A 15610-nucleotide genomic window follows, 5' to 3' on the forward strand; every position below is an offset into this window, starting at 1 on the left:
AAAAGCCAAGCAAAGTCGATAAATACATGTCCGTCCTATCTAACCACAGCAGTTTGATTGACGTTCAAGACCACACCAATTGTCGCTTCATAAACAAACCCAAAGCGAGGGGGAGGAGACGCTCCCAACACCAATACAGATTGAACAGAGCCATACCCTCCAATAGCGAGGCGCGCCTTCCTGCACCAACGTTAGACTGTCTCTTACATGCCTCCCGATTGGTCAGCAGGTTGAATGATGTAATTCAATTACATCATCCCAGAATATTTTAACCCTTATAGCGCCAGGGGAAACAGGAACAGACTACACAGCGATACCTGCGATATGTAACACACACTTGTGCGTAACCCGCTGTCCCTCACAGAGCACAAGAGTTTCTAAAATGGGAATTTTGTCTTCAACTGACGGCTACAAATGAAATATTTCCTATGTAAGATTTTTCACCTTTAATGGAACGGGGTAAATTGCAGTAAGAGCTTGTCTATTGCTAGTCTTATTGTTCTCATGTGTATTGAACCCTATGGAGGTCCTCTTGTATATTTCTCATATTTTGCATCCATTTTTAATATGAGCGTCGTGTTCAAACCGTGTTTAATATGCCCCTGCTGTAAATCAGTGTTTCAGCAAAGGCAGTCAGACTTTGTGATCTGCCTTGACGTTAACACTGCATGGCCTACACCTAATAGCGGGTCTCCTTGATCTCAGCCTCGACACGGCACAGACTCCACAAGGTGTTGGAAGAGAGCCGTTCTGAGTGTTTCTCAGCCTCTCGAGTCCTTTCCCTGTGCGGGAGGGTTAGTAACCTCTTTCCATCTTCTCCCATTTCTGGTAGACTGTTTCTAATTGGGCTGCAGGGGGTGACATGTCACATCACATGATCAACTGGATTTGTACCTGTAATTCAGGACAATGGCAGGCGGATGCTATTAAAGTGATCAGGCTTGGAATGCATTTCTGAGCACTCCTTTAACAAGGCACTTCTCGAAGCAGCCCCAGTCATCACTAGTAGTTATTACTCCCATTCAACTGGATGGAAAACACACACACACACCACTCCAAACCAGAAAAAACCTTCAATGTATTTTGGGTTTTAAACAGTAAATGGCAACACTATTATACATGTGAACCTCACAGGTCTTCCAGAGCAGTTTCATTGCAATCTGCAATGGGACCACAATGTGCCCCTAGAAGACAAGTCATCAAATTATCCATAGTGGTGCCGGATGCAATTTCAAAAACACCCTCACATTGGCATGCAAGCACTCAGCCTCACCCCCGATGGAGCATGTGGAGCTGGAGTTAATGAATCAGCCTGTAGGATGTGGAGCACGTGGAGCTGGAGTTAATGAATCAGCCTGTAAGATGTGGAGCACGTGGGGCTGGAGCTAATGAATCAGCCTGTAGGATGTGGAGCACGTGGAGCTGGAGTTAATGAATCAGCCTGTGGGATGTGGAGGACGTGGAGCTGGAGTTAATGAATCAGCCTGTAGGATGTGGAGCACGTGGAGCTGGAGTTAATGAATCAGCCTGTGGGATGTGGAGCTGGAGTTAATGAATCAGCCTGTAGGATGTGGAGGACGTGGAGCTGGAGTTAATGAATCAGCCTGTAGGATGTGGAGCACGTGGAGCTGGAGTTAATGAATCAGCCTGTAGGATGTGGAGCACGTGGGGCTGGAGTTAATGAATCAGTCTGTAGGATGTGGAGCATGTAGAGCTGGAGTTAATGAATCAGCCTGTAGGATGTGGAGCTGGAGTTAATGAATCAGCCTGTAGGATGTGGAGGACGTGGAGCTGGAGTTAATGAATCAGCCTGTAGGATGTGGAGCACGTGGGGCTGGAGTTAATAAATCAGCCTGTAGGATGTGGAGCACGTGGGGCTGGAGCTAATGAATGGAATGGAATAAGGAAGGCTGTTCACCCCCAGCAGTTAGGATTCTCCAGACAAACTCAAAGCAACTCATTAAATAGAAAGGTGATGTGAATGCAATGACTCTCGTAGTTACTTTTGAATGACTGAATATGTCACTTTTATTGCTAATAACAGACAGTGGTAGAACATGGGCTGTGGTTTATTGCCAATATCCAACTGCTCTAGAAATGTGGAGAAATGGCAAATAACATTTATCAAAAAGTTTACAAGCATAAAACCTTTAAACTGTTTAAAATTTGAAACATTTCAACATCAATATTAAATACCTATGACAAAAATATTTAATTTCTCAACCCCCGTCTAGAAACAAGTTTAAATATTTCTAATCGCTATTCATTAATGCGCTGTTCTTACACCCATCTCCTACATTACTTCAATTAAACAAACCTGACAGTAAAAACACACTTCTAGATTCTTTCAATTATTAATCTGTCCTGTTGAGTGAAACCCCTCAAACTTACAAAATATACATTAAGGGGGGAACGTGTTACTTAGAAAAATGCCTAAAAAAGAACTTCTGAATGAAGTAAACTGTATCAACGCAGTGATATTAGCTCAACATGTCTCAAATGCACAGCTCAAATTCCTGAATGGAGTTTTTTTTAACCTTCCTATCAATCCCTTTTAATCAAGTAATTGTTCATTATTTAGTGGTCCAATTATTGTAGCCCCATTTATCTCCCAAACTGAGAAGTTCCAATTACACTCCCTCCCCACGACAGCTCAGGAGAGCTGAAGCTCAGTGTGTGTCCTCCGATCCCTGAGCCAATCACCTCTTCACACCCCGGAGCTCCACAGTGGAAGTGAGCCACCGCCTCCTGGAGGACAAACTGTGCAGGTGCAGGTCATCTGTCCAGTAGTGGCCGCTGTAGCACAAGGAGGAGAAAGTCTCGGAAGATTTTGCCTCCCTAACCCAGACGCTCCCTGTGGAAGTGAAGATTGCCAACGTGGCACAGCCAGGAACCTGCGCTCCCCTGCCTGTGTGGCTCATCCTGCAGACCATTCGGCCGTGCCTTCACCAGGAGAGACCCTCCGAGACTATGGGGGTTTCCCTATAAATTTACAGCACCAAATGATTTATACAAAAATAGTATGGAGTCCCCCCCTCAAAACACAACCTCCATTGAGACAGTCACAGCAAAGAGCACTACAGTTAAGGAACTAGGTCTAGTCTCTCAGTTGAATTCCCAGTGCACATTAAAACGATAGGAACTAGTTTGTGCACACCCCTATATGTTTCTTTAAGAGAACATTTTTGAGTTTCACGAAGTTCCCCCTATTGATTTGTATTTGTTACCTTTGGCATTTTCCTAATGTGTGTCTCACAAGACTTTACAGCAGTATCTGTCTATACCATGGCTTAAAACCAATCCTGAGTTACAGAACTACCTTCAATGAGCAGGAGTGTCATGTTAAACAAACTCTTCCTCCCTTATAGCTGCATGAACAACTCCTACTGGTAAAGCCACACTCACAGGCGAGATGTATTCTTGCTGTGATGAATGCAGTGAATTCAGACTGAGCAGGGGCCTGACTGATCAAACTCCAGGCTCCTGGTCATTTCAAACAACGGGAGATCTGAAACCAGGACTGGGTCAAGGGAACACTGTGCCTCCTCAGACCTGAACGCAAACAATTGTGTTACTTCTCAGTGAAAACTTACAAATACACCATTTTTAATAAAATCTGCAAAGCTTTTAAAAGCCACAATTCTCAGCAAATTTTGCAACGTTTGGGAGGCAACCTCCCTTTAAAATCCCTAGAAAAACACAATGTGCAAAACAGCATCTCAACTCCCGTAACAGACTAACAAGGAGAGAAATTTGGCAGCATTTTCAAATTCAAAAGAGATTTGCAGCAATGCTTTCTCAGTAAAATGATTTCAGCTGAACTGTATATTATGTAAAAGAAACAGAAATTATAAAGTCCTTTCTGATAGTCATTCCAGTTTCCTCGTACTGTAGCAAAGGAAGGCGCTTATACAATATATTAAACTGCTGGTGTTGAATTTTCAGGATCTTGTTATGTGGTTTCAGTTCCAGTGGGGGGCGCTATTGTCCTGCTCCCGCCATCCGTCTGCCCCCCCCCCCCCCCCCGTGTCAGTCTGTCCCTCAAGGGCGTAGGTGCGGCAGCGGCATGGTGACATCCCGGAAGAATCGGTGCACTAGCGCATTTTTGGCTGAAATTCGCTTATTAGGGTCGTAGTGAAGCATTTGCTGAAAAATAAGGAAAAACAAAAAAAAAAGTTTGTATTAATCAACAACCAGTTGTTGCGTATAAAGTGTGGGTCACTGTATTAACCCTTTGCGGTCCATTTATTAATCGCGCGTCAGGCACGCCAGGTCTAATTAATTAACACACACGCAAAGTTAATTTTATACGCGCTTTTTAAAAGTATTTTTTTTCACAGTCAAAACGGGTTTAAATGGCCCTGCATATCAACAAAGCACACACTAGGCATCTCCAGCCCCTCCCCAGCCTTTTGTTTGCTATAGCGTTCAGCTGTGTAAGAAATAAATAATAATAATAGTCGTACATACCGATCGATCATCTCCAGATCACTCGTTTTATCACCAAACTCCTCAATAATGCGATCCAAGTCATTATTTTATTACTATAACATCTGAAAAAAGCTCTGCAAATGTCCGTGATAGTCTCAGTGCGCTGACGCACTTAGCCAGCTTGTTTATTATGGACGCCCATTATCTGATACCTGATACCATGTATGACTATTCATGAAATACGCCTTTTTTTTTTTTTTTTTTTTTTTTTCCCCGACTCGGCTCCTGTCGCTACCACTCGGCAATTGAATGGTTTTCTCGGCTTTTTCCGGAGAAAAAACGACTAAACACCCATTTATTGCGTTGCTATAATGATGTCGGACCCAGTCCGACAAAGGACCTGTGAGGAATAATTGCAATGTCGGACCCAGTCCCACAATGGACCGCAAAGGGTTAATACAGAGGACAGCACTGCAGTTAATAAGGGTTTTGATGGTTCTCAATTGCAATGCAACAGATTTCTACCCTCTGAAGGTTTGTAAAACACTGTCAGTCCCTTGCCAGCCATGATCTACAGAACAAGGTCTAAAAATTCATTATTATGACCCCACGTTACTGGGGCTCTGATAATGTGTGCTTAAAAGAGCAAAGAGTGGGGTTCAGAAAAATACAGCGTTCCACATCCCCACATACTGTTTAAATAACACACCTGTCATTTTCTTTTCATTAACATCCTGACAACTTTTTACACTTAAAGTCTGTTCAAAGCTCTTTTCAAAATGTCTGCTTTAGTGCACTGATCGTGTCAGGATTATTCTCTCTTCTTGCAGTGATTTAGAGCAGTGGTTCTCAAACTGGGGGGCACGGACTGTGTCCTCGGAGGGGTGTAGAAGGTTCAGGATTTAAAAATGACAGCGCACATCTTAACCTAGGCTAACTGTATACCGGGCGGATACTTTATTTGGGCTTTATTGGCTGTTTTGATTGGATTGCCAATAATACTTCCACCAATCAGAGGGTTGCATACAGTGCTGGTAGCGATCCCGCCCTCTGTCAGACTGGTACACAGAACAGATTAAAGAAGCGCTGGACAAGAGAAATAATGTGTCAGATATCAAAGTGGAAATGAGAATGACAGCGATGAAACCAATCTGATTGAAAACATTAAGAGTAGACCGGACATTTCCATCAATGGATTTCAAAAATGTGGAATTGATGATGCGATCAGAAACCCAGCTGATTGTGCCAGTGCTTGCTCGTCTATTAACTAGTTTGAAATGATTTTGAAGCAAATGAAAGCATTTTCATTTTGGCTTTATTGTTATAAAGTTTTCACATGTAGCAATACTGCCCTGCATGAGATTTTTTTTGTGTGACCGTGCTGTGAAAAAATCCCAGGGTAGCAAATCCGATCTCAATCCCCAGTGCACTAGAGCGGCCATTTTGAAAAGAGCTTTGATATACGTGTACAAAGCTGTCAGGATGTTAACCATGAGAAGAATGCCAGGGGGACGGGGAGCGCTGTATTTAAACAGAGACAGCAGCACAGGGGAGAGCTGTATTTAAACAGTGACAGCAGCACAGGGGAGAGCTGTATTTAAACAGTGACAGCAGCACAGGGGGAGAGCTGTATTTAAACAGTGACAGCAGCACAGGGGGAGAGCTGTATTTAAACAGAGACAGCAGCACAGGGGAACGCTGTATTTAAACAGCGACAGCAGCACAGGGGGAGAGCTGTATTTAAACAGTGACAGCAGCACAGGGGGAGAGCTGTATTTAAACAGAGACAGCAGCACAGGGGGAACGCTGTATTTAAACAGTGACAGCAGCACAGGGGGAACGCTGTATTTAAACAGAGACAGCAGCACAGGGGGACGCTGTATTTAAACAGTGACAGCAGCACAGGGGAACGCTGTATTTAAACAGTGACAGCAGCACAGGGGAACGCTGTATTTAAACAGAGACAGCAGCACAGGGGGAGAGCTGTATTTAAACAGTGACAGCAGCACAGGGGGAACGCTGTATTTAAACAGAGACAGCAGCACAGGGGGAACGCTGTATTTAAACAGCGACAGCAGCACAGGGGAACGCTGTATTTAAACAGTGACAGCAGCACAGGGGGAACGCTGTATTTAAACAGTGACAGCAGCACAGGGGGAGAGCTGTATTTAAACAGTGACAGCAGCACAGGGGGAACGCTGTATTTAAACAGAGACAGCAGCACAGGGGGAACGCTGTATTTAAACAGAGACAGCAGCACAGGGGGAACGCTGTATTTAAACAGAGACAGCAGCACAGGGGGAACGCTGTATTTAAACAGCGACAGCAGCACAGGGGGAACGCTGTATTTAAACAGAGACAGCAGCACAGGGGAACGCTGTATTTAAACAGAGACAGCAGCACAGGGGGAACGCTGTATTTAAACAGCGACAGCAACACAGGGGGAACGCTGTATTTAAACAGAGACAGCAGCACAGGGGGACGCTGTATTTAAACAGCGACAGCAGCACAGGGGGAACGCTGTATTTAAACAGTGACAGCAGCACAGGGGAACGCTGTATTTAAACAGAGACAGCAGCACAGGGGGAACGCTGTATTTAAACAGTGACAGCAGCACAGGGGGAACGCTGTATTTAAACAGAGACAGCAGCACAGGGGGAACGCTGTATTTAAACAGTGACAGCAGCACAGGGGAAGAGCTGTATTTAAACAGAGACAGCAGCACAGGGGAAGAGCTGTATTTAAACAGTGACAGCAGCACAGGGGAAGAGCTGTATTTAAACAGTGACAGCAGCACAGGGGGAGAGCTGTATTTAAACAGCGACAGCAGCACAGGGGAAGAGCTGTATTTAAACAGAGACAGCAGCACAGGGGGAGAGCTGTATTTAAACAGTGACAGCAGCACAGGGGGAACGCTGTATTTAAACAGAGACAGCAGCACAGGGGGAACGCTGTATTTAAACAGTGACAGCAGCACAGGGGGAACGCTGTATTTAAACAGTGACAGCAGCACAGGGGGAGAGCTGTATTTAAACAGCGACAGCAGCACAGGGGGAGAGCTGTATTTAAACAGAGACAGCAGCACAGGGGGAGAGCTGTATTTAAACAGTGACAGCAGCACGGGGGAACGCTGTATTTAAACAGTGACAGCAGCACAGGGGGAGAGCTGTATTTAAACAGCGACAGCAGCACGGGGGGAACGCTGTATTTAGACAGTGACAGCAGTATTGACTCTTACCGCCAGCAGATCCCTGCCTTCCTCATCCAGCGGAGGCACCACCTTACTGAACTCCTGCCTTGCCCACTTGGGGAAGGTGGACTTGTAATCGGGCATGGAGGTGACCCCCGGCCACACTGCCTCGTCCGGCGTGCCCAGGGTACGGAATATCCGGAAGAGCTGGTCGATCTCCGAATCACCGGGGAACAGCGCCCTCCTCGTGACCTGGAAGAGAGGAGAACTGCGCTCAGCAGAGTCACCCCAACATCTAAATCATGACTATCGACTGACTAAGTGGAGTAATGCAGGGTGAGCTAACACTCTGCATTCTGTGATTAAACTCTACAGGGCTGCAGCAGCTCCCTCATTCATTACTCATATAGGATGCAATGAAACACTGTTTTAACAAAGCAGCTGATTAAAGTAGAGTTCAGAGAATAGCTTTTCAAATTAGAAAATTAAACTAAGTCCAGTCTTTCCCCCCACACAGGCACAGATCAACACTGCAGTGCATGATAAAGTAACAACACTAAAGCGGAGAGAACACTTTTTCAGGAACAGTGGCTTGAAACCTGGTTCCAGGAGACCGAATTTGAGGCAGCTTTGCTGGATCAAACCCCAAATCTCCCCTGGTGTGCCGTGCAGTGCCTTGAAACCAAGTTCAAAGCCACAAAGTGACTTCATGTTCCCTCAGCTTAATGCAGGGCTTCTGTGACGGAGTTTCTGATTTGAAACATTCCCAGTACGTTAACGTAATGGCCAAACATTTTGGGCACCAAATCCAATTGTTGGGCGCCACTTTAAGATCAAGTTAGTTGCTTCCATATTCAACTGCTTAAAAATACAAGAATAACACTAAAATTATACAAAAACAGAAATGTAATGTTTGTACTGGTTTGCTGCCTCATTGCTCATCTATGCTCCCTGCCCCCTGTCCTCACATCTGATCTCCTGTTCCGACGCTGCCCCTGTCCTCTCATGTGATCTGCTGTTCCGACGCTGCCCCTGTCCTCACATCTGATCTCCTGTTCCGACGCTGCCCCTGTCCTCTCATGTGATCTGCTGTTCTGACGCTGCCCCTGTCCTCACATGTGATCTGCTGTTCCGACGCTGCCCCTGTCCTCTCATGTGATCTGCTGTTCTGACGTTGCCCCTGTCCTCGGATGCTGCTGCTGGAACCGCTCTGCTTCCTCATGCTGTCATTTTACATCTTTGGTTCTTCAGATTTCCTGCAGTTCTGTATTTCGGCAATTTGTTCCTTAACTCGGTCCTCTGAACTAATTGGAATTTGGCCTCAGCGTAAGCCTGTGAACTCTATACAACCATCAAACCTTTATTCACAGAGTCAGCCTCACCAGGTATCCTGTGGCGCTCGGCCTGCCTCCCTGATCACCTGCACTGGGGTCTGCCCTGTCAGGCTCGGTAAATCAGAGACGTATGGTAAAGCCACATTCTCGACCGCCAAATAAAGTAAAGCGCAGCAAATGTGTAGCATGGGCGATAAACTGCAGAAATTACCATGCGACTTTATAAGCAGCTTTTATAAGGGTAATGTTACTTGCTTCTTAGTAAAACAAAACATTCTACAAAATAAGCTGCAAAAAAATGTCTATTGCTCGAACATTATAACGACTAATAAACAGCAACATTATACCGAAGATGTCTCTAGCGAACCCCCCTCGGGAGGCAAGCAAAGTGTTCTAGAGACAGAGCTGACCACCGAACAACACGCCAAGCCCAATATGAATCAATAGATACAAATGCATTTATTACTTATGTCAGGACGCACGTGCACAAACAGAATAAGAGAAAAGCAATAGGCAAGCATAATAAACAAGGCAAGTGGTGACCTGCACCGCCCATCTCTAGTATGTCCAATAGGAATGCGTGGGCGGGGTCATGTGTTTATTGCCAGTCTTGCATCGTTTCCAAGTCGCGACTATTTTAGCTGCAGTCTGGAGCCTGCAATCGTGAGGAATTTAAAAATACTAAACAAAACAAATTCAATGACAAAAAGTTTCTCAATGGAATCTCACTCCATGTCAAATGAACTAAGACCCTGAAAGTAACGCATGCAAAATTTCTTTAACCCCCGTAGCAGATATCTCTAAAACAAAAAGACATGCTTGCTACAAAATACAGAAGTTCTGCAAGTGTCCCAGCCCTGCGTTTCCTCAGTTCTAAGAGCCCTGCCCTGCACCGCGTGTATCTGACTCACACAGACCCCCCTTTGATGCGCTTCTATACCCCCAGGGCAGGATGGTGGGGTAACTATGCAGCATCGTGATCTCTGCACGTTATCACATTGCGTCAGGGAAACAAAGACACCCTTTATTTAGTGTGTAAACAAACATTCCTCCAGAAAATTTTTTTCCATTATTATCTCATCTCTGGTTATGAAGGTCAATCACAGGACTTGATCAGCTGTGGGTGACCTGAATATTTCAGCCATCTTAGGTCACAGGGCAAAGTAAAGGGTGGTGTTAGATTTTGCCACAGCACTGAAAGTTGAAATGGTTTGAGATATTAGTAGCAGCTAATGCTGCAGCGGCTTGCCAGACACACTGTGGGGCTCACAGTCCCAGTCAAGCACGCCCTGGGGGCTCACAGTCCCGGTCAAGCACGCCCTGGGGGCTCACAGTCCCGGTCAAGCACGCCCTGGGGGCTCACAGTCCCAGTCAAGCACGCCCTGGGGGCTCACAGTCCCAGTCAAGCACGCCCTGGGGGCTCACAGTCCCAGTCAAGCACTTCATCAGGGGCCACTGTAGCTCAGAGGAGAAACAGTCCCAGTCAGCACTCCCTGTGTAAGCCACAGCGAAGATCAGCAACTTGGCACAGTCAGGAACCTGCGCTCCCCTGACTGTGACTCACCCTGCACACCATGCGGCTGTGCCTTTACCAGGGGAGACCCTCGGGGACCCCTGCACTCCCCTGACTGTGTGACTCACCCTGCACATCACGCGGCTGTGCCTTTACCAGGGGAGACCCTTGGGGACCCCTGCGCTCCCCTGACTGTGTGACTCACCCTGCACACCACGCGGCCGTGCCTTTACCAGGGGAGACCCTCGGGGACCCCTGCGCTCCCCTGACTGTGTGACTCACCCTGCACACCACGCGGCCGTGCCTTTACCAGGGGAGACCCTCGGGGACCCCTGCGCTCCCCTGACTGTGTGACTCACCCTGCACACCACGCGGCCGTGCCTTTACCAGGGGAGACTCTCAGGGAACATAAAGCGAAACACTTACTTCCCCAGCAAGCAGATAATCCTCTTACCATTTCAGCGAAGATGCAGCCCAGACTCCAGATATCCACGGCTGTCGAGTAGTATTTGCATCCCAGCAGAATCTCCGGAGCCCTGTACCACAGAGTCACCACCTACACACAGAGCACACTTCAGACAACTTCAAACACACTCTCCCTACCTTTCTTTAAAAGGAACAGAATACTTCCATCAATCTTACCCATTCTGCGCTTCCACGAGCTGCATAGCTCTCACACGTACAGGTTTTAAAGAAACACGTCACAGCAGCATGTACTTGCATTTTTAAACAGCCGTCTGACACTACACGAGGCTAAAGAAAGTTTCCAGTTTGCTGGCCTTGCCTTGCAGGAAGTCTTCACTGCTTTACTTCCTTTGCAATATCACCCTAGCAGTGTCATGATCCTGGCTGAAAACGTGCCGTCTTGCAAACAGAGATTTCCTTCCTAGTGTAGTACCAGATGTTTGTAAACAGACATACACGCAACAGGTCAGATCTCTAGAATCATAAAAATGACTGAATTTGTGTACGGCCTTTAAGAGGCTGATCCGTACCCCGTGGCAGCCTCACCTCGTGTGTGTAGGTGCGCACTGGCACCCCGAATGCCCGCGCCAGGCCAAAGTCAGCCAGCTTGATGGCACCCTCAGCGTTGATGAGCAGGTTCTGAGGCTTGAGGTCCCTGTGCAGAACTCGATGAGAGTGACAAAACGCCAGCCCCTGCAGCAACTGGAACAGGTAACTCTGACAGAGAGAGAGGAGAGAGAGAGAGAGAGAGAGAGAGAGAGAGAGAGAGAGAGAGAGAGAGAGAGAGAGAGGTGAGAACTGTGGAGCAAATGGAAGTGTGTGTCAGGTCAGATTTACAGAGTTATTTGTTTGGCTGCGTTAGCCACGAGGTTTGCCCTACCTTGATGAGAGGCAGGGGGATGCCAGTGATGGAGGAGGAGTCCATGAACTTCTTGAGGTCCTGGTGCAGAAACTCGAAGACGAGGTAGAGCTTATTCTCTGTGTGGATCACATCACTCAGCCTGCAGGACAGGAGCACAGACTGAACCAGAGACACGGAGCAGACCAGCGTTACACACTACAGCACAGACTGAAACAGCCCAGCGTTACACACTACAGCACAGACTGGAGCAGCCCAGCGTTACACACTACAGCACAGACTGGAGCAGCCCAGCGTTACACACTACAGCACAGACTGGCGCAGCCCAGCGTTACACACTACAGCACAGACTGAAACAGACCAGTGTTACACTCACATTACACACTATCAGAGTTCAGTCACAACACATGCCTTGTAACTGGCTAGTTTCATGATGCTTGTTTGTAAAGCCACCCTTACTTGACAATGTTGGGGTGACTGAGTTCCTTGAGAAGAGAGATCTCTCTGATGGCAGTACTGGGGACTCCCTCCGTCTCCCTGCAGGAAGAGAAACATCACAGTCCAGCCTCAGAGCGTGACACACAGACAGATGCATGGACAGACAGACAGACAGACCCCCACAATCTCTCAATAACGCATGCTAACTTACGGAAACCGTGCCCTGTCTAATTACCATCACCTCCACTGTACCCCCTGTGGACATACCATTTACTCCAATTTAAATCGCACTTTTGTGGCCAAAATAAAAGTTCAATTTTGGGGGGAGCGACATGGATTCAAGGTTTTTAGTTAGGGTACCAACTTATATTTACACATATCAATTATACTGGTGCGCTTGAACAAGACCAGCTGTACACAGTACTGCCCACTACAGATAATACTCTCGGTACAGTACCGGGATATTAAAATGGCTGCACAGCAAACTTCATGAACATTATTTAATGCAGCTTTTAAAAGTAATTTTGTTTGCTAAATAAAACAGAAACTGCAGCATCTGAGATGAGTCAGAAGATGGAGGCACAATGGAAAGGCTATGCAATACTATAATATTACCAGCATAGTACGTGTTGAAATGATCAACGCGGGGCTTCAAAATGAACAATCATTTATTTATGTATCTTTAGGAGGAGCACGAGAAACAGGAACACTAAGGTAATGACAGATTCTCCATCGCTCTCTGATTCTAACTTACTCACTGTTATTATGCTCTGTGTATTTGGGGGGTGCGACTTGAATTCAGGGGCAACTTAAATTCGAGTCAACGCAGTACATTAGCAGGGGTGAAATAAATAGCTTTTGGGATCTCATATTGTTACCAGTACGAATTCTACTGCCAGGGAGAACCCTCACAAACACTGAGCCAGTAGCTTATCAGGGCTGAAGAAAGAGAGAGCGATGGTATTGGCTTGGACTACAGAGAAAGGGAAACGGGTAGTTCTATTATGAAAATATCTGAATGTGCTACTGGCAGAAGTGACATCAGGTAAGGTTTGATTACAGAGGTAACAATTAGCACACCCATGGGGTTGTAGTGTCACGGAGCAGTGTGTAACGTGCCTGCGGGAGGCACGGTTCAAAAGAACACCGGAAACGGTAACTGGGGTATATCCCGCAATACGTTCTGCAGAATATGTACCACGACTTATGATTTCCGGTCCCGTTTACAACACGTTGTATAACTGGTAAATATATAAGCAGGAATTTAGTTTCACTTGAGTTTATACCGCAGAATACAGACTCTTACTTACGTTCCCACATTCCATAACGTCCGGAACTGTGACCAAAACAAAACGTGCACGGATGCGGAAGCTCAGACACAAAAGAAGGAGCAATGTGTCAGTTTAAGATAACAGATCATTCTAATTGTATAAAGCGGCGGTCATTTACTGACGTCAAAAACACAACCGTAATGCATTTCAGACGTGGAGTAGCCTATAGGGATACAGACTCGCGGGCTTGGCACTATACTGTTGCTGATATTATTTGCACAGAGCGTGTGTTTGGGATTGCTGGGTGAAAGAAAAGGTGGACAGGGGCGACACTCAGCGGGACTGATGCCACGCAGCGGGACGGGGTCGCCCTGCTCCAACCCTCGTGTCGAAATGCATGGGCCAGTCGGGACAACACAGCTCCGCAGAAAGCCTTCGAGTCTGCCGTGCCCCGTCATCACAATAACAGAAAATGTGCTCGCACTTCATCAGTATAGGAAACACAGACTGGGGCTGCAGCCCACCCTTGCACGGGTTAGGTGACGACATTCACTGCGCAGTTTCGCGGCATTGTACAGCTGCTTGTGTTTGCATAGAAACCTCACACAACTCGACACAGATTGAGTTTTTTACAGCTTGGCGCGCAGTATTGCAGGTAGCCTCCAGCCAGCACACTGTGATAATGAATGCATCTGTATCGTTGAGCCGTGTCATGGGATGCGGGATGAAACCCTGCTTTGTTTTTGTACAGACAGTACACAGGGCACTCTGTTTCAGCCTGCACTGTACTATCGGCACAGTGCGGGCACCGGCTGCAATCTATCCAGCATCAACGCAGTTCACACGCAGTACAAAGACATAAACACTCACGTATCGAGGCGGATTTTCTTCAGGGCCACCGTCTCGCCAGTCTGCTTGTTTTTCGCTTTGTAAACCACGCCGTAGGTCCCCTCTCCGATTTTCTCGACTTTCTGGAACGCCTCCATGTCCCCTACGGCCGCGCGCGCCACCGGTCTGATCAAAGTTCGATTAATTATTCAATTTATAATTGTAGAAACAAATGTTTACCCTTGATCGCTGGAGGCGGTTTGTGTGTGGGATAGTGGAAGGAGGGGTGGGTGAGGAAGCTGTAACGGCGACCTGTGGCGCTTTCCACTGTAACAAAGTACTCAAGCCAGCTGGTTCCCGCGTTCCCATCCGCCCGCCTATTCAGTAATGACTTCGAAGAGGTGACTCCCATTTCGAATGCCATGCGTTACTCGCGCAGTCTTATTGGCTGATACATAAACCGCCCTTACCGATAAACACGCCTACCAATCGAGCTGAAGCACAATAGACACACAGTATCAACATGACCACGCCCACTCCCCGCCCACTCTGGCAATAGCCTCGCCTACCTACTTCCACCGAGCGCCATAAAGGAGCCCCGCGGAGTGGGAGCGGGGTATGTAATTACTGTTCAGCGGGAGTTTGAGTACGCGGCACTAGGGCGCTGTTTATATATTCAGATTCCCCGGCAGATAGTGTTGACCGCAAGCTAAGCGTGAAGTGCAACGAAACAAACTACCAGAAAACTGCCGTCAGGACACCTGGAGTTATCTTACTAACAAGCAACAGCAAAACTGCAGGTTCCGAGGTACCTGTGTGTGCATGTACATGGATCTTATATCACAGCAAAACTGCAGGTTCCGTGTTACCTGTGTGTGCATGTACATGGATCTTATATCACAGCAAAACTGCAGGTTCCGTGTTACCTGTGTGTGCATGTACATGGATCTTATATCACAGGCTTGGAAGTAAAAATAAGAATTGCTGATCATTTCAAATAGACAGGCCATACTGCTTCCCTCCCTCTGTCCCTCAGCTCTGACCACTAGAGCCACACTGCTTCCCTCCCTCCCAGTCCCTCAGCTCTAACCACTAGAGCCACACTGCTTCCCTCCCTCTGTCCCTCAGCTCTGACCACTAGAGCCACACTGCTTCCCTCCCTCCCAGTCCCTCAGCTATAACAACTAGAGCCACAGTTTCCCTCCCTCCCAGTACATCAGCTCTAACCACTAGAGCCACACTGCTTACCTCCCTCCCAGTCCCTCAGCTCTAACCACTAGA

At 47.1% G+C, this 15610-nt stretch overlaps 1 protein-coding gene across 1 annotated transcript; it reads right to left on the reverse strand.

The window, feature by feature from the left end:
- Positions 1-1999: 1999 nt before the first annotated feature.
- On the reverse strand, positions 2000-14738 carry LOC117967011 (cyclin-dependent kinase 2). The gene is made up of 7 exons (XM_059011518.1): positions 14372-14738; positions 12252-12329; positions 11814-11934; positions 11480-11650; positions 10923-11024; positions 7670-7873; positions 2000-4146 (listed from the first exon to the last, which is right to left on the reverse strand). The coding sequence occupies exons 1-7, from the start codon at positions 14485-14487 to the stop codon at positions 4042-4044; spliced, it is 897 nt and encodes a 298-aa protein (XP_058867501.1). The 5' UTR covers positions 14488-14738; the 3' UTR covers positions 2000-4041.
- Between the last annotated feature and the right edge of the window lie 872 nt (positions 14739-15610).

Source organism: Acipenser ruthenus, chromosome 42, assembly GCF_902713425.1.
Source record: "Acipenser ruthenus chromosome 42, fAciRut3.2 maternal haplotype, whole genome shotgun sequence".
Lineage (NCBI taxonomy): Eukaryota > Metazoa > Chordata > Actinopteri > Acipenseriformes > Acipenseridae > Acipenser > Acipenser ruthenus.